Source organism: Amblyraja radiata, unplaced genomic scaffold, assembly GCF_010909765.2.
Source record: "Amblyraja radiata isolate CabotCenter1 unplaced genomic scaffold, sAmbRad1.1.pri S53, whole genome shotgun sequence".
NCBI classification, from domain to species: Eukaryota; Metazoa; Chordata; class Chondrichthyes; order Rajiformes; family Rajidae; genus Amblyraja; species Amblyraja radiata.
The window spans coordinates 246,393-266,578 of record NW_022630156.1 but is presented as its reverse complement, the minus strand read 5'-3'; the positions used below and the strand labels follow the sequence as shown (position 1 = coordinate 266,578).

At 48.2% G+C, this 20,186-nt stretch overlaps 1 protein-coding gene across 1 annotated transcript in view; it reads left to right on the top strand.

Moving 5' to 3' along the window:
* The window catches only part of LOC116969468 (zinc finger protein 79-like), a 172,597-nt gene that overhangs the window by 1,732 nt on the left and 150,679 nt on the right, over nt 1-20,186 (top strand). The window contains exon 3 of the mRNA XM_033016361.1: nt 1,006-1,202. Within this exon, the coding sequence (XP_032872252.1) occupies nt 1,006-1,202 (197 nt within the window). The remainder of the gene's footprint in view (nt 1-1,005; nt 1,203-20,186) is intronic.

Below are 20,186 nucleotides of genomic sequence, written 5' to 3'. Positions count from 1 at the left end.
CCAGTGAGGAAGAATCGATCCTGGACTGACTCTGGACTCTGGTCCTGACCACGGGGGGAAATGGAGGAGGACTGGCCAAATTTTGTGCATTCCACCACAGTGATCAATGCTGTGGTGGATGTTTGTGTTACATTTTTATTGTGTATTGTGTGTTCTTTATCATTGTACCGCTGCTGACAAATTCATTTCACTTGCACTTTATGTGCAATGTGACGAATACAACTGATTGTTGTTGTTGTTGATTGTTGTTGTTGACCAGTGTTGAGGTATTGTGGGTCCAAGAGAGGTCATCGGTGATGTTGACCCCCAGCAACCTGAAGATGGAGACACGTTGCACCTCCGTCATGTTAATATGGATGGGAGTTTCGTGCCGCCCCTAGACCTTCTGAAGACTACAATGAGCTCCTTGGTCTTCTTGGAGTTAAGGGCCAGGTTGTTGTCAGCGCACCATGCTGCTAGGAGCTGGAAATCCTTCCGATAGGCCGACTCATCGTTGTTGCTGATGAGGCCAATCACCGTTGTATCATCTGCATATTTGATGATGTTGAGAGTGCCATATACAGGTGTGCAGTCGTTGGTGAGGAGGGACTAGAGGAGGGGGCTCAGCACACAGCCCTGTGGAACGCCGGTGTTCAGGGTGAGGGTTGAAGAGGTGTGTTTGTCTAACCTAACAGACTGGGGTCTGTTGGTTAGAAAGTCCAATATCCAGTTGCAGAGGGAGGGGTCGATGCCCAGGTCGCTGAGTTTGGTGATCAGTGTTGAGGGTATAATGGTGTTGAATGCTGAGCTATAATCGATGAACAGCATTCTTACGTAGATGTCTCTGTTGTCGAGGTGGGAGAGGGCGGAGTGAAGTGCCGTTGAGATGGCATCTCTGTACTCCTGTTCTTGCGGTAGGCGAACTGATAGGTATCCAGTGTGGGAGGTAGGAAGCCTTTGAGGTGTGCCAGGACCAGCCTCTCGAAGCACTTGGTGATGATGGGAGTAAGTGCAACTCTCCGCCACCCTGCTGAAGCACCAGCGCACCCACACCGGTGAGCGCCCCTACACCTGCGCCCAGTGCGGCAAGGGATCCACCTGCTCCACCAAGCTTCTGTCCCACCAGCGCACCCACACCAGCGAGCGCCCCTACACCCCCACCCAGTGCGGCAAGGGCTTCAATTGCTCTTGCAATCTGCTATCCCACCAGCGCACCCACACCGGCGAGCGCCCATACACCTGCGCCCAGAGCGGCAAGGGCTTCACCAGCTCCACCAGACTGTTGTCCCACCAGCGGGTGCTCTCCGGCGACCGTCCCGGTCCCAGCCCGGTGTGTGGAGAGCGCTTTACCATGGCCTCCCACACCCTGGCTCACCAGTGCGTGCACACCAATGGCCAGCCCTTCGACTGTCCGTACTGCGGTGAGGAGTTTGACACCTCACGACTGTTGCGGCAGCACCGGCGGCCCCATGCCGAAGACCAGCTGCTCCCACTGTGACAAGAGAGCATAGCGGCTGCGGGAGCACCAGCAGATACAAACCGAAGTGAGACCTTATGTGTGCGCTGAGTGTGGCAAGGGTTTCACCTGCCTTGACCACCTGCTGGAGCACCGACGAGTCCACACCGGCCAGCGCCCCTTCACCTGCCCGCTCTGCGGCAAGGCCTTTGCCCGCTCCTCCAGCCTGCTGGCACACCGCCACGTGGATAGATAGGTACTGTTTAGGTAGACACAAAATGCTGGAAGGAATGGGTAACGTTTCAGGGTCGAGACCCATCTTCAGTGTCGACCCTAAACGTCACCCAATTCTTGTCTCCAGATATGCTGCCTGACCCGCTGAGTTAATCCAGCACTCTGAAATGTCACCTATCCATTTTCTCCACAGATGCTGGCCCTTCGGCCCAACTTGCCCACACCGACTAACATGTCCCAGCTACACTAATCCCACCTGCTTGTGTTTGTTCCATATCCCTCCAAACTTGTCCTGTCCATGTAATTGTCTAACTGTTTCTTGGGATAATCACAGCCTCAACTACCTCCTCTGACAGTTTGTTCCATACTCCCAACTGTGTGAAAAAGTTACCCCTCAGTTTCCTTTTAAATCTTTTTCTTTCACCTTGAACCCATGTCCTTTGGTCCTCGATCCCCCGACTCTGGGCAAGAGATTCTGGTCATCTAACTAAATTGTGTTCTATGCAAGATTCCAGCATCTGCAGTATCTTCTGTCTCCCTCACTTATATCCACCTATCATAGAAACATAGAGAACAGGTGCAGGAGTAGGCCATTCGGCCCTTCGAGCCTGCACCGCCATTCAATATGATCATGACTGATCATCCAACTCAGTATCCTGTACCTGCCTTTTCGCCATACCCCCTGATCCCTTTAGCCACAAGGGCCACGTATAAAATATAGCTTAAATATAGCCAATGAACTGGCTTCAACTACATTCTGTGGCAGATAATTCCACAGATTCACCACTCTCTGTGTGAAAAATGTTTTTCTCATCTCAGTCCAAAAATATTTCCCCTTTATCCTTAAACTGTGACCCTTGTTCTGCACTTCCCCAACAACGGGAACAATCTTCCTGCATCTAGCCTGTGCAACCCCTTAAGAATGTTGTAAGTTTCTATAAGATCCCCCTTCAATCTTCTAAATTCTAGCGAGTACTAGCCGAGTCTATCTAGTCTTTCTTCATATGAAAGTCCTGACATCCCAGGAATCATTTTGTTGAACCTTCTCTGTACTCCCTCTATGGCAAGAATGTCTTTGAGCATTGGGCATTGTGACATCACACGATGGAACGTTCACCAGGGCCTGGGGCTCCTGCAAAGGCATATGTAAATGAATCCATTTCGATTGGACATATGTGAACATTGGTCATCTTTCCTCAGATTAGGAGACCAAAACTGTACGCAATACTCCAGGTGTGGTCTCACCAAGACCCTGTACAACTGCAGTAGAACCTCCCTACTCCTATACTCAAATCTTTGTGTTATGAATGCTAACATACCATTCGCTTTCTTCACTGCCTGCTGCACCTGCATGCCTACTTTCAATGACTGGTGTACCATGACACCCAGGTCTCGTTGCATCTCCCCTTTTCCTAATCGGCCACCATTCAGATAATATTCTACTTTCCTGTTTTTGCCACCAGCATGGATAACCTCACATTTATCCACTTTATACTGCATCTGCCATGCATTTGCCCACACACCCATCTTAACCAAGTCACCTTGCAGCATCCAAGCATCCTCCTCACAGCGAACACTGCCCCCAAGCTTCATGTCATCCGCAAACTTGGAGATGTTGCATTCAATTCCCTCGTCCAAATCATTAATATATATTGTAAATCGCTGGGGTCCCAGCACTGAGCCTTGCGGTGCCCCACTGGTCACTGCCTGCCATTCTGAAAAGTACCCGTTTTCCCCTACTCGTTGCTTCCTGTCTGCAAGCCAGTTCTTTATCCACATCAATACTGAACCCCCAAAACCGTGTGCTTTAAGTTTGTATACTAATCTCTTATGTGGGACCTTGTCGAAAGCCTTCTGAAAGTCCAGATATACCACATCCACTGGTTCTCCCGTATCCACTCTACTAGTTACATCCTCGAAAAATGCTATCAGATTTGTCAGACATGATTTACCTTCCATAAATCCATGCTGACTTTGTCCAATGATTTCACCACTTTCCAAATGAGCTGCTACTCCATCTTTAATAACTGACAGTTGCCCCACTACTGATGTTAGACTAACTGGTCTGGAATTCCCCGTTTTCTCTCTCTCACTCACTTTTTTAAAACCGGGGTTACATTAGCTACCCTCCAATCCTCAGGAACTACTCCAGAATCTAAAGAGTTTTGAAAAATTATCACTAATGCATCCACTATTTCTGGAGCTACTTCCTTAAGTACTCTGGGATGCAGCCTATCTGGCCCTGGGGATTTATCGGCCTTTATTCCATTCAATTTACCTAACCCCACTTCCCGGCTAACCTGGATTTCACTCAGTTCCTCCATCTCATTTGACCCCCGGTCCCCTGCTATTTCCGGCAGATTATTTAAGTCTTCGTTAGTGAAGACAGAACCAATATAGTTATTCAATTGATCTGCCATGTCCCTGTTCCCCATGATCAATTCACCTGTTTCTGACTGCAAGGGACCTACATTTGTTTTAACTAATCTTTTTTTCTTCACATATCTATTAAAACTTTTGCAGTCAGTTTTTATGTTCCCTGACAGTTTTCTTTCATAATCTAATTTCCCTTTCCTAATTAAGCTCTTTGTCCTCCTCTGCTGGACTCTGAATTTCTTCCAGTCCTCTGGTAGGCTGCTTTTTCTGACTAATTTGTATGTCTCATCTTTTGTTTTGATATTATACCAGATTTCCTTTGTTATCTACATCCACAGATGTAGGGGGGCGCTGCACTGGCAGCAGCCTGTCGGCAGCGTGTCCGTTTTTTTTCAACATTTTTTATTTTTTTAGTATGTTTAAAAGTCTGTTTTTAATGTTTCTTTGTGTGTTATGTGTGGGGGGTGGTGTGGGGGGGTAAGGGGGAAACCATTTCGGCCGCCTCTTCCATGGAGAGGCGACTTTTTTCAGGTCGCCAACCCCGTGTCCTAACAGCAAGGATCGGCGCGGCCTTTCCCGGAGACGCGCTAGGGGCTTCAGCGGCGGGCGCAGCGTGGACTCTCGGCACGGAGCGGGTGAGACCTCGCTGGGACTCGCAGGAGGGGAGCGCTCCGTTATGCTGGCCCGCGGCAGCCGGCAGCCTGAAGCCGCAGTCTGCAGAACTCCAGCTGGTGCGGCGTCTACAGCCCGGGATCCCTCGTGGGGGACCCGGGGTGAAGAAGAAGCTTCCACCGCCGTCCCACGGCCGTCTTCTACCGCGGGTGCGGCATGGACTTACCACCTCCCCTGGAGGGGAGCTTCGACCGCCGGCCCTGCAGACTGCGGTGCTTCCGGCTGCGGCACGGCAGGTACTTTAAAACATTGACCGCCGGCCTGCGGCCTACACCAGCCTGAAGCCGCGGTCTCTGGTTGGGAAGAGCCGATCCTGGACTCACCTTGACTTTGACTTTGTCCCTTACCATCTGGACGCCCGCAGCAACGGCTGTGGAGGGTGGAGTTCCCGACCACGGGGGAAAATGGAGGAGGACTGGCCAAGCTCTGTGCCTTCCACCACAGCGACGAATGCTGTGGTGGATGTGTGTGTAAAAATGTTTTATTGTGGTTGTGCTCTTTATTATTGTACCGCTGCTGGCAATCCAAATTCCACCGACCTTGGTTGTGTGGCAATTAAATTATATCTATCTATCTATCTTATCCACGAATGCACTAACCCTGATTTATTCTTGTGCCAAACTGGGATGAACAATTGTTGTAGTTCATCCATGCAGTCTTTAAATGCCTTCCATTGCATATCCACCGTCAACCCTTTAAGAATCAATTGCCAGTCTATCTAGGCCAACTCACGCCTCATACCCTCAAAGTTACCTTTCTTTAAGTTCAGAACCCTTGTTTCAGAATTAATTATGTCACTCTCCATCCCAATGAAGAACTCAACCACATTATGGTCCCTCTTGCCCAAGGGGCCACGCACAGCAAGACTGCTAACTGACCTATCCTCATTACTCAATGCCCCGTCTAGAATAGCCTGCTCTCTCATTGTTTCATCTACATGTTGGTTTAGAAAACTATCCCGCTACATTCCAAGAAATCATCTTCCACAGTATCCTGCCAATTTGATTCACGCAATCTATTTGTAGATTGAAGTCACACATTATAACATTACCTTTGTTGCACGCATTTCTAATTTCCTATTTGATGCCATTCCCAACTCAACTACTACTGTTAGATACACAACATTGCTGGAGAAACTCAGCGGGTGCAGCAGCATCTATGGAGCGAAGGAAATAGGCGACGTTTCGGGCCGAAATCCTTCTTCAGACTGATGGGGGATGGGGGGAAGCAGGAAGATAAACAGGTTCCTTCCTTCTTCCCCCCCACCCCCCATCAGTCTGAAGAAGGGTTTCGGCCCGAAACGTCGCCTATTTCCTTCGCTCCATAGATACTGCTGCACCCGCTGAGTTTCTCCAGCAATTTTGTGTACCTTCGATCTTCCAGCATCTGCAGTTTCTTCTTGAACACTACTGTTGGTGGTCTGTACACAAATCCCACTAGCGTTTTCTTACCCTTAGTGTTTCGCAGCTCTACCCATATCGATCCCACATCCTCCAAGCTAATGTCCTTCCTTTCTATTGCATTAATCTCCTCTCCAACCAGCAACGCTACCCCACATCATTTTCCTTTCTGTCTATCCCTCCTGAATATTGAATATCCCTGGATGTTCAGCTCCCGGCCTTGGTCACCCTGGAGCCATGTCTCCGTGATCCCAACTATATCATGGTCATTAATCATTATCATCAGCACATTCAACTCATCCACCTTATTACGAATGCTCCTTGCATTGAGACACAAAGCCTTCAGGCTTGTTTTCACAAAACTCTTACCCCTTATACAATTATGTTGAAAAGTGGCCCTTTTTGATTTTTGCCCTGGATGTGTCTGCCTGCCACTTTTACTTTTACCTTGCTACCTATTGCTTCTTCCCTCATCTTACATCCCTCTGTCTCTCTGCTCACACATTTAAGAAACCCACCATCTCTTTATCTCAGTTTATTATATTTTTCTTCTTTCCCCCCTACATGTTGGGTCTGAGTGCTTCCCTTCTCTGCCTCACACACTGTCTACTAGCGTTCTCTAGATGAGTCCCTCCCCCCAACCGTTCCAGTTTAAAGTCTCCCCAGTAGTCTTTGCAAATCTACCCGCCAGGATATTGGTCCCCCTCGGGTTCAAGTGCACCCCGTCCTTTTTGTACAGATCACACCTTCCCCAAAAGAGGTCCCAATGATCCAGAAACTTGAATCCCTGCCCACTGCACCAGTCCCTCAGCCATGCATTTATCCTCCACCTCGCTCCATTCCTACTCTCACTGTCGCGTGACACAGGCAGTAATCCTAAAATTGTTACCTTTGCGGTCCTTTTCCTTAACTATCCTCCTAACTCCCTAAATTCTCCTTTCAGGACCTCTTCTCTTTTTGAACCTATGTCATTGGTACCTATATGTACCATGACCTCGGGCTCCTCTCCCTCCCATTTCAGGATATCGTGGACACGTTCAGACACATCCCAGACCCTGGCACCAGGGAGGCAAACTACCTTCCGGGTCTCCTGACTGCGTCCACAGAATCGCCTATCTGACCCCATAACTATAGAGTCCCCTATTACTACTGCCCTCCTCTTCTTTTCCTTACCCTTCTGAGCAACAGGGCCGGTATCTGTACCGGAGGCCCGGCCACTGTCGCTACCCCCAGGTAGGCTGTCCCCCCCAACAGTACTCAAACAGGAGTACTTATTGCCAAGGTGTACAGCCACTGGGTACTCTCTAGTCCCTGCCTCTGCCCGTTGCCCCTCCTAACCGTGACCCACATGTCTGTCTCCCGTGGTCTTGGAGTAACCACCTCTCTGTAACTCCTCGCTATGACCTCCTCACTCTCCCTGACCAGACAGAGGTCATCGAGCTGCTGCTCCAGGTTCCTAATCCGGTCCCTTAGGACCCCCATCTCGACGCACCTGGCGCAGATGTGGACGTCTGGAGGGCTATCAGACTCCATGACCTCCCACATCTGACATCTATCACTTCTGAAAAAGGGTCTCAACCTGAAACGTCACCCATTCCTTCTCTCTAGAGATGCTGCCTGTCCCGCTGAGTTACTCCAGCATTTTGTGTCCACCTGTAACTTGCCAGGCTTTGTCCAGCCCCCATCTGTCTTTTCCAGCTTCCTCCTCCCCACCCTCTCCACTCAGTCTGAAGAAGGGTCCTGACTCAAAACGTCGTCTGTCCATTCCCTCTAAAGCGGTGGAGGAACTCAGTGGGTCAGGCCGCATCTGTGGAGAGAAGGGAATCTACGGCGACCACTCCCACCTCTCCTTTCCAACTTTCTCCACCCTCCCACACCAAGCTGTCTGAAGAAGGGTCCTGACCTAGAATGTTGCCTGTCCATGCTCTCCAGACGTGCAAGTTACTCCAGGAGATTGTGTCTCTCTTTGTAAACCGGCATCTGCTGTTCCTTCTTTACGTATGTGAAGAGGAAAACATTAGTTAAGACCAAAGTTGGACTCTTGAAGACTGAAAAGGGTAAATTTATTATGGGGAACAAGGAAATGGCAGATGAGTTGAACAGGTACTTTGGATCCATCTTCACTAAGGAGGACACAAACAATCTTCCTGATGTACTAGTGGCCAGAGGATCTGGGGTGACGGAGGAACTGATGGAAATCCACATTAGGCAGGAAATGGTGTTGGGTAGACTGATGGGACTGAAGGCTGATAAATCCCCAGGGCCTGATGGTCTGCATCCCAGAGTACTTAAGGAAGTGGCTCTAGAAATTGTGGATACATTGGTGATCATTTTCCAATGTTCCATAGATTCAGGATCAGTTGCTGTGGATTGGAGGGTAGTTAATGTTGTCGCACTTTTTAAGAAAGGCGGGAGAGAGAAAACGGGGAATTATACACCAGTTAGCGTGACATTGCTGCTGGGGAAGATGCTGGAGTCAATTATAAAAGATGAAATAGCCGTATATTTGGATAGCAGTAACAGGATCGGTCCGAGTCAGCATGGATTTAAGAAGGGGAAATCATGCTTGACTAATCTTCTGGAATTTTTTGAGGATGTAACTAGGAAAATGGACAAGGGAGAGCCAGTGGATGTAGTGCACCTGAGCTTTCAGAAAGCATTTGATAAGGTTCCACATGAGAGATTAGTGGGCAAATTTAGTGCATAGGGTATTTGGGGTAGAGTGCTGACACGGATAGAAAATTGGTTGGCAGACAGGAAACACAGAGTAGGGATTAACGGGTCCCTTTCAGAATGGCAGGCAGTGACTAGTGGGGTACCGCAAGGCTCGGTGCTGGGACCGCAGCTATTTACCATATACATCAATGAAGAGATTTAAAAGCAACATTAGCAAATTTGCAGATGACACAAAGCTGGGTGGCAGTGTGAACTGTGAGGAGGATGCTATGATAATGCAGGGTGACTTGGACAGGTTGGGGGAGTGGGCAGATGCATGGTAGATGCAGTTTAATGTGGATAAATGTGAGGTTATCCACTTTGGTAACAGAAACAGGAAGGCAGATTATTATCTAAATGGTGTTAAATTGGGAAAAGCGGAAGTACAACGGGTACCACAGTGACTGAACGTAAGCATGCAGGTAATTTAGGGCATAAGCTATTGGGGGTAGAGTGCTGACATGGATACAAAATTGGTTGGCAGACATGAAACAGAGAGTAGGGATTAACGGGTCACATAGACTGGGAAACACATTCTGTAAAAGGGCTGGAACACAAAAATGCTGGAGAAACTCAGCGGGTGTAGCAGCATCTATGGAGCGAAGGAAATAGGCAACGTTTCAGGCCGAACCCCTTCTTCAGAAAAAGGGCTGGATGGATTGGAGTTTGTAAAATGTGTGCAGGATAGTTTCTTGCAGCAATACATAGAGGTACCTACTAGAGAAGGGGCAGTGCTGGACCTCCTGTTAGGAAAGGAGGCAGGTTAGTTGACGGAGGTATGTGTTGGGGAGCACTTCGCGTCCAATGATCACAATACCATTAGTTTCAATATAATTATGGAGAAGGTCAGAACCGGACAAAGGGTTGAGATTTTTGATTGGAAAAAGGCTAACTTTGAGGAGATGCGAAAGGATTTAAAAGGAGTGAATTGGGTAATTTTGTTTTATGGGAAGAATGTAGTAGAGAAATGTAGGACATTTAAAGGAGAAATTTTAAGAGTGTAGAATCTTTATGTCCCTGTTCAGTTGAAAGGAAAGAGTAATAATCGGAAAGTGCCATGGTTTTCAAGGGAAATTGGACACGGCTCGGAAAAAGAGAGATCTACAATATTTATAGGCAGCATGGAGTAAATGAGGTGCTTGAGGAGTATAAAGAAAGTAAAAAGAATTTTAAGAAAGAAATTAGAAAAGCTAAAAGAAGATATGAGGTTGCTTTGGCAAGTAAGGTGAAAGTAAATCCAAAGGGTTTCTACAGCTATATTAATAGCAAAAGAATAACGAGGGATAAAATTGGTCCATTAGAGAGTCAGAGTGGGCAGCTATCTGCAGCGCCTAAAGAGATGGGGGAGATATTGAACAATTTCTTTTCTTCGGTATTCACCAAGGAGAAGGATATTGAATTATGTGAGGTAAGAGAAACAAGTAGAGTAGCTATGGAAACTATGAGGATCAAAGAAGAGGAAGTACTGACACTTTTGTAAAATATAAAAGTGGATGAGTCGCCAGGTCCTGACAGGATATTCCCTAGGACATTGAGGGAAGCTGCGCATGTTGTTCCATTGGTAAAAAGGGTTCTAAGAGTAAACCTAGCAATTATAGACCTGTTAGTTTGACGTCAGTGGTGGGCAAATTAATGGAAAGGATACTTAGAGATAATATATATAATCATCTGGATAAACAGGGTCTGATTAGGAACAGTCAACATGGAGTTGTGCCTGGGAGGTCATGTTTGACTAATCTTCTTGAATTTTTTGAAGAGGTTACGAGGGAAATTGTTGAGGGTAAAGCGGTGGATGTTGTCTATATGGACTTCAGTAAGGCCTTTGACAAGGTTCCACATGGAAGGTTGGTTAAGAAGTTTCAATTGTTGGGTATTAATAGTGGAGTAGCAAGATGGATTCAAGAGTGGCTGAATGGGAGATACCAGAGAGTAATGGTGGATAAGTTTGTCAGGTTTAGGCTGTAGGCCGAGCATCAGAAATGTGTCTAGAAATTAGTTTTCTTGACCCAAGTCATCAAACTACATGCCATTTTCCACAGATTTAGATGAAATATAATTGAGAAGGAAGGCATAACTCGTCATTGCCGAAAGTTGCACATCAATTAATTAAACTAATTAGAAAATGAGATCTGGGAAAGTATGCGCCATCTAGTGGCCAATGCCCATATTACACGATGGGCAGCCTATTTCCGTGTTGCAGTCCATTTAAACTAGATATCATTATACCTATATATATTCCAGATAGTAATATAGGTATAATAATATAATAATATATTATATTATTTAAAAAAACATGATATAAATAACACTTGGAACATTGTGTGCAGTTCTGGTCACTGCACTATAAGAAATACTAGACCAAGTGCAGACCCGTTGGGTCTGTTCCCCCAATGTGCGGTTGTGGGGGGGAGAGGATGTGGCGTGCAGCGTCACACACTAACTACATCCCCCCGCACTCACGCTAATTACCCCCCTTGATATTATATGAATATTATTCATTTGCTCCGTTTACCCCATAACCACCCTATCTACTGACGCATAGCCCCCAACTTGCAGTCACATCTAGAGAGGGGGAGGCGGGGGCAGAGAGTGAGGGCAGAGAGAGAAGGGGCAGAGAGAGAGACAGAGACACCGAGAGAGGGGCAAGATGGACAGGGGGTGTTGAGGAGGAGAAGAGGGAGGGTGGGTGAGGAGGGAAAGGTGGGGGAGGAGGGGAGGAGAGAGAGAGAGGGTGAGAGTGAGGGGGAAAGAGAGGGGCTGCTGAGAGGGGGGTGAGGGGGAGAGGTGGGGAGCAAAGAGGGGGGAGAGTGGAGGGACGAGGGTAGGGATGTGTGGAGGGGAGGGGATTTATGGGAGGGAGGGGAGGTGCGGGAGGGGGTGGAGGGGAGGAGGGGAGATAGAGAGAGGGGGGAGAGGGGGGAGAGAGGGGTGCTGAGAGGGGGTGAGATGAGGGGCGGGGAGAGGTGGGGAGCTAGGAGGGGGAGGGAGGGTTGTGAAGGGGAACGGGGTAGGGGTGTGAGGAGGGGAGGGGGGTTTAGGGGAGGGACGGTGGGGAAGGGGATGGAGGGGAGGAGGGGGAGAAAAAGAGGGGAGAGAGAAAGTGGGGGGAGGAGATGGGGGGTGTGGTGAGGGGGGAGAGGAGAGGGGGGGAGAGGAGAGGGGGTGGAGAGGAGAGGTGGAGGGAAGGAGAGGGGGGAGAGGAAGAGGGGGCGAGGAGAGGGGGGGAGAGGAGAGGGGGGGAGAAGGAGAGGGGGTGAGAGGAGAGGGGGGGAGAGGAGAGGGGGGGAGTGAGGGGGGGGAGAGGAGGAGAGGGGGATAGAGGAGAGGGGAGAGGAGGAGAGGGGGAGAGGAGGAGAGGGGGTAGACGAGAGGGGGGAGAGGAGAGGGGGGAGAGGAGACGGGGATGAGAGGAGAGGGGTGGAGGGCGAGAGCAGAGGGGGAGGGGGAGGGGGAAGAGGGGACTGGGGGCGAGAGGAGATGGAGGGGGAGAGGAGAGGGGAGAGAGGAGCGGGGGAGAGGAGAGGGGAGGGGGAGAGGGAAGGAGGGGAGGAGAGGAGAGGAGGGGGAGAGGAGAGGGGGAGAGAAGAGAGGGGGAGAGAGGAGAGGGGGGAGAGAGAGGAGGGGGGGAAAGAGGAGGGGGGAGAGAAGGAGGGGGCAGAGGAGGCGGGGAGAGAGGAGGGCGGAGAGAGGAAGGGGGGAGAAGAGGCCGGGGGAGAGAGGATGGGGGAAAGAGGAGAAGGATGTCAACAAAATAGAGAGAGTACAGAGGAGATTTACTAGAATGTTGCCTTGGTTTCAGCAACTAAGTTACAGAGAAAGGTTGAATACGTTAGGTCTTTATTCATTGGTGCGCTGAAGGTTAAGGAGGGACTTGATAGAGGTATTTAAGCTGATGAGAGGGATAGACAGAGTTGACGTGGATAAGCTTTTCCCATTGAGAGTAGGGAAGTTTCAAACAAGAGGTCATGACTTCAGAATTAAGGGACAGAAGTTTAGGGGTAACATGAGGGGGGGGTGGCGCGGCCCTGTCCAGTCGCCGTTGTGGCAGCTCCGCAAAAATTGTGTGTGTTTTTAACTTTCATGGTCCTTTTTAACTTATTTCTAAGTTCTAACTCCCTAGTACTAACAAAATATGGCAGGGAAACCCTCTTAAATCTAAACTCTAGGGCAAACGGAGACTTTTAAAACTCTGTACCTACTGATCCAGCGTGGCCAGCAGAGATCAACAGAAGCTGCTGCAGCAACAATGGGAGCTCGGCTACAAGGAAAACCCGGAGAAAACATCGAGGGAAGCGGGGGGGGGGGGGGGGGGGGGGGGGGGATTCGGAATAGGCTGAGAGCGCAAGCCTTTCGTTCCCCTCTGCCCAGCATTCTTCTGGGGAATGCCCAGTCCCTGGAAAACAAGCTGGATGACCTCAGGGCGAGGATCAGATTCCAGCGGGACATAAGGGACTGCAACATCCTCTGCCTGACTGAAACATGGCTGACCTCACTGATTCCGGATCAGGTAATCTGCCCAATCGAGTCCTTCACTGTCCACCGTGCTGACAGAACAGAAGCATCTGGGAAATCCAAGGGTGGAGGAGTCTGCTTCATGACCAATAACAACTGGTGCAACCCTGGAAATATCAAGATGCTTTCCCGTTCCTGCTCGCCGGACCTAATGCACCTGACGATCTCATGCCGCCCATTCTACCTCCCCCGGGAGTTCGGCTCAGTGATCATCACAGCCGTCTACATTCCACCGCAGGCGGACACCGACGTGGCACTTTCAGCCCTACACGATGTGCTATGTCGACATCAAAACAAGTAACCGGATGCGGCTATGGAGGTGGCTGGAGATTTTAATAAATCAAATCTCAAGAAGGTCATGTCGAACTTGTACCAACACATCACGTGTGCCACCAGGGGGGAGATAACTTTGGACCACTGCTACATGCCGTTCAGGAAAGGCTACAAGGCCGTTTCACTCCCTCCCCTAGGAAAATCTGACCACGCTGCCATTTTTCTGCTGCTGGAGTATAAACAGAGGATAGTTCGGGAAGCGGTAGAGACGAGGGACGTAAAGCGATGGTCTGACCAGTCAGAGGCCATGCTGCAAGATGCACTGGGCGATGTCGACTGAAATATGTTCCAAGCAAGTTCCAGTGACGTCAGTGAGTTCGCGCAAGCAGTCACGGACTTCATCGCAACAGTAACCGACAACATCGTCCCCACGGTAAGGGTAAGCACCTTTCCGAACCAAAAGCTCTGGGTAGACAGGTCTGTTCGTGTGGCCCTGAATGCTCGCACCGCTGCCTACAACTCGGGCCTGGCATCAGGAAACATGGACGTCTACAAGGCAGAGTCCTACCGACTGCGAAGGGCGATGAAGGACGCAAAAAGGAGGTACAGGGACAAGATGGAGTCACAGATGGAGCAGCAGGACACCAGGCGCCTGTGGCAGGGGCTACGGACTGTAACCACTACCGGAGCACCCCACCCTCATCCGCAAGTGCCGGCACCTCCCTATCTGATGACCTGAACTCCTTTTATGCTCGTTTCGAGATGGGCAACACCACCCCAGGTCTGCCGATTATCGACAATACCTCCAGCGGGCCGGCTATCGAAGCTGCAGGGAGGATTGTGCACACATTCTCGCTGTTCGAGCACGACGTGAGGAGGGCTCTGACACGGGTGAACACGAGGAAAGCTGCAGGCCCAGATGGCATTTCGGGGCGAGTACTCAAGTCCTGTGCTACGCAGCTAGCTCCGGTGCTCACTGCAATATTCAACCTCTCCCTGACAAGTCCGTGGTCCCTGCCTGCTTCAAAAAATCCATCATTGTACCGGCACCAAAAAATGCCTCCCCAGCCTGTCTGAATGACTACCGTCCGGTGGCCCTTACCTCGGTAGTCATGAAATGCTTTGAGAGGCTGGTGAAGAAACACATCTGCGCCTTCCTCCCTTGCAACATGGACCCGTTAAAGTTCGCATACCGTCCGAACAGATACACGGACGATGCGGTCTCCCAGGTTTTGCACACTGCTCTCTCTCATCTTGACAGCCAGAAGGGGGGCTACGTGAGGATGCTGTTCATAGACTTCAGTTCAGCCTTCAACACGATAGTCCCCACCAGACTGGCCCGGAAGCTACTGGAATTGGGGCTCAACACCTCCCTGTGTGCCTGGGTCCTGGACTTTCTCACCGCCAGGCCCCAGGTAGTCAAGATGGGAGGGAATACATCGAAGTCCCTCACCCTGAGCACAGGATCGCCCCAGGGTTGCGTCCTCAGCCCCCTATTGTACTCCCTGTACACACATGACTGTGTGGCTAAGTTCAGCTCCAACTCAATAATTAAGTTTGCTGATGGCACTGTGGTGGTGGGCCTGATCTCAGACAACGATGAGAAGGCCTACCGAGAGGAGGTGGCTGATCTAGCACTCTGGTGCCAGGATAACAGCCTCCTCTTGAACATCAAAAAAACGAAGGAGCTGATCGCGGACTTTAGGGCATCATCTGAGGACGTACACACCATTGAGGATAAATGGGGATACTGTGGATAGGGTGAGCTGTTTTAAATATCTGGGAGTCCACATCTCTGAGGATATAACATGGACATCACACGCCGCAGCACTCGTGAGTAAGGCAAGGCAGCGCCTTTACCACCTCAGGCAATTGAGTAAATTCAGAGTGTCTCCGAGGGTTCTCCAGTGCTTCTATTCAGCGGCTGTAGAAAGCATATTGTCGGGAAATATTACCATCTGGTTTGGGAATTGCTCTGCCCAGGACAAGAAGGCTCTGCAGAGTGTAGTGCGTTCGGCCGAACGCACTATGGGAACTTCACTCGCCCCCCTGCAGGAACTATACATCAGGAGGTGCAAATCCAGAGCCAATAAAATCATGGGAGACCCCTTCCACCCCAGCAACGGACTGTTCCAGCTGCTACGGTCAGGCAAACGCCTCCGTTGCCATGCTGTGAGAACGGAGAGGTTGAGAAGGAGTTTCTCCCCAGAGGCCATTCGGACTGTAAATCTCACCAGGGACGAACTTTACTGAACCTTTTTCCTTCCAATATTTAATATGTAAAAGAATATGTGTGTGTTCATGATTGTGTTTATAGTTTGTTTGGTTATTTGTTTGTTTGTCTTTTTGCACAAAGTCCGCGAGCATTGCCACTTTTCATTTCACTGCACATCTCGTATGTGTATGTGACGATTAAACTTGACTTGACTTGACTTGACTTGACTTTACTCAGAGAGTGGTAGCTGTGTGGAATGAGCTTCCAGTGGAAGTGGTGGAGGCAGGTTCGATTTTATAATTTAAAAATAAATTGGATAGGTATATGGATGGGAAAGGAATGGAGGGTTATGGTCTGAGTGCAGGTACTGTAGATGGGACTAGGGGAAGATAAGTGTTCGTGCTGTAATTGTTATATGGTTATATATTACAGATAGATATATTCCTCCGTTTTCCTGTAAACGGCCGCTACGGATGGCACTATGTACACCTCCCCACCCTCCCCCGCCCGCGGAGAAGTTCCGCGGCTCCGCGTTCCCGAATCGGCGGCTTTTTAATTGCGACCGCGGCTTCACTATGTTAAATACATAGGCCCCGCGATCAGAGCACCTTTTCCCGGTAAGTTATCGCAGGCAGCTCCGAGATTAGATGATTAAGACGTATTAGACTACAACAAGCTGGCATTAGTGAAAATGTTTAATTTACCTTGTGTTATTGATACACATAGTTTAGGCCCTCAACTTCATGAATTAATGAATAAGTGAATGAGTGAATGAATGAATGAGTGGGTGAATGAATGAGTGAATGAATGACTGAATGAATGAGTGAATGAATGAATGAGTGAGTGAGTGAATGAATGAGTGAATGAATGAGTGAATGAATGAGTGAATGAATGGGTGAATGAGTGAGTGAATGAGTGAATGAATGAATGAAGGAATGAATGAGTGAATGAATGAGTGAATGAGTGAGTGAATGAGTGAGTTAATGAGTGAATGAGTGAATGTACAGCCTCCAAATCTCATTTTTTCACATTATAAAAGGGTGCAATTAAATTAATTAAAGTCCATACAGATTAATTTTCATAAATTCAGACTTTAGATCTTACCTTTCAGTTCGTTGATTCACAAAGTTTGACAGCAGCATCTCAGCTGGGACTTTGCTTTCAAGACTTTCTTCCACTTCTATCCACTTAGCTGCACATTTTTCAGACTTCTTAATGCTTTTCTCACTAAATTCAATTACCCTGCTGCAAGTTTCCACTACAAAGAACCTTCATCGGAATCTCCAGTAAAACAGGCATCAGTGAAGCTCTCTCAGCTATGATGTGTGCTAGCCTGAAACACAGCGCGTGATTGGCCAACTGGCAGAAAACTCAATGTTAAACGTGCTTTGATTGGACTAAAAATACCCTAAATGTTTCTGAGTTTTCTCTAATTTAATAAAAATGTGCAAGTCTTGTTCATGACGAGTTTCAGGGGTGATTTATATAATTCTTTTACACAATATGTGAACATTTCATGTAGTTCTGTGACTTGGGTCACGAAACAGTGGAATACGGCTCCTCGGCCCACAGTTGGAGGCCAGTGACCAGTGGGTGCCCCAGGGATCTGTGTTGGGTCCACTGTTGTTTGTCATATACATCAATGATCTGGATGATGGTGTGGCAAATTGGATTAGTAAGTATGCAGCTGATACTAAGATAGGTGGTGTTGAAGATAATAACCATATAACCATATAACCATATAACAATTACAGCACGGAAACAGGCCATCTCGACCCTTCTAGTCCGTGCCGAACACATCATCTCCCCAAGTCCCATATACCTGCGCTCAGACCATAACCCTCCATAATGAAGTAGATTGTTCAAAATCTACAGCGAGATTTATGACATTTGGAAGAGTGGGAGGAAAGCTGGCAGATGGAGTTTAATGCTGATAAGTGTGAGGTGCTACATCTTGGCAGGACAAATCAAAATAGGAAGGACGTACATGGTAAATGGTAGCGAATTGAGGAATGCAGTTGAACAGTGGGATCTAGGAATAACTGTGCATTGTTCCCTGAAAGTGGAATCTCGTGTAGAGGTGGTAAAGAAAGCTTTTGGTGTGCTGGCCTTTATTAATCAGAGCATTGAGTATAGAAGTTGCGGAAACTGTAAGTCGACTCCTTACTGAAAACCAACGCCTCTCCGATATGGTGATCAAATTAAGTGATAAATGTACCGATTTGGAGGGGCGTCAAAGTCGTAAGAATTTAAGAATTGTAGGGGTGAAAGAAGGAAGTGAGAGGGAAATGGGCACTCGGGATTTTGTGGCAGACCTATTACAAAAAGCCTTAAAATTGGATCACAAACCTTCACTCGGTCGAGCTCATAGAGCGCAGCGACGTCGTACACAAGATGATGCCCATCCAAGACAAATTATCGTAAAGGTGCAACTGGATCATGAATTTGACGATATAATGAGGAAAATTGTTCGAGGCGGACAGCTCCTTTTTGAAGGTGTGAGATTCAGTATTTACCGAGATTATCCGGCAGAAGTCTTCAAGAAAAGAGCGCTGTTCACTGAGACAAAAAGAGTACTGAAGAATGTACCTGATTTGAGATACGGCTTGCTTTATCCCGCAAGACTAAGAGTCTCCTACAAGTCCAAGGAGCACTTTTTTACAGACCACGAAAAGCACTGGAATATGCCAAAGAAGTCGGTAACATGACCATAGACTGAAGAATAGTAAGATTAAACGAGAATTTACCAGTTTGAAGTTTGATCTGTATTTTATGAGGAGTTACGATGAGGGATTACGTGAAGAACCCGCTCAGTGCGCAGGCGCGGCATACTTCCAAGCAGCGGTGTGGAATCACAGATAGACACAGTTATTTGAAGTAAACATAGTAAAGATAAGGAGACATCAATTTATTAGTTTGATCCATATAATGAGGGTGGGAGCGGAGGGCACGTAATCCCTCATCGTAACTCCTCATAAAATACAGATCAAACTTCAAACTGGTAAGTTCTCGTTTAATCTTACTATTTTACTTCGGAGTCACGTGAGTGACTACGTGAAGACTTCAAAGCTCTGTGATTTCAAACCGTGTAACAGTTCATTCTTCACTCGCTGCCGAAGTCATTCGAGGGAGGAAGTATGTTATCGTAATCAACCATGAATCTGTTTGTAAAAACAATAATGGTGTTATTAACCACAACAAGACCAATTGCTCCCCCGGGCTTAAATTATATATTTTTTGCAGATTCTTTTTCTGCAAACGATACAGGTTCTGTCAGTGGTTTGTTATAAAAGTTTGGAACGTATACTCCCTAGACCACCCTGCAGTAGCCAGGATGTGGTCCATAGGCTCGTCCATCCTCTTAGTTACTGACGTGGAAGCTGTTCTGGTAGAATAAGATTTTATACACGTTAGTATTTACTCCAGCAACTCCCAGTACCTGCTTGAGCCACTAGAGATAGTTTAGCTTGTCACCCGACCATGAGGTTTCCTGTGGCTGACCCATAAGGCTTTTTCCTCTCCCTCGGTATTCCTTATTGTGTCGATCTCTAAGTGGGTCATGACACATAAAACGTGGTTCAGGTGGGTATGCCCGGAATTTCATGACTGGACCTGATGTTCCTGGTCTGTTCTGTTTGGCCAACCCTTGAATTGGCATGTGACACTATCTGGTGTTATAACCATGTTGTCCCATCGCAGTAGATGGGAGAGCTGGCTCTTTGTGTTGATGTAAGGCCACCAGCATGTCCATCTTCAGGGTAGGCTGTTCCAGGGTGAGTGACCTGGCTGGTGATCATCCCCTAAGGTATGTCAGGATTTCACTGACATCCCAATTTGGGTGTACCTATTTCTGGGGAATGGATTGATATACCTCTCCTGTATCTGATCACCAGTGAGCGGTACCCAAGTTGAGTAGGCTAACAGAACATGTCCTTCATTGTGGTGAAGACCTGCCAGGAGCTCCAGTACAGTTTTTTTTTTTTTTTTTTTGTTTTTGTTTTTGTTATAGTTGAATGTGTAATTCCTGTTTTGGAAACAGTGTACCATTTCTTGATGCTCCTCGTATGTTCCCTAGCGACGGAATGCTGTCATCAGGTTGATAGTGCTCCTGATCCAAGCACAGCAATGGTCTTCCCAATTCTGCAATTCTTTTAATGACCATGTCGAGGATCACTGGGAACCATGCTTGTGGACTTGGTCCACTGTAATTTGCGTAGTACCCGACTGATGAAGCCGTAGTACCTATTGAAGAGGTAGAAGGAAAGGAAAACATAGAGATTAGGTTCCCCCCACCCCTCAATATGCGGGAATGTCTCCATTGCCGCTGCCTTGAGATTGGTTTCATGTGACGTAT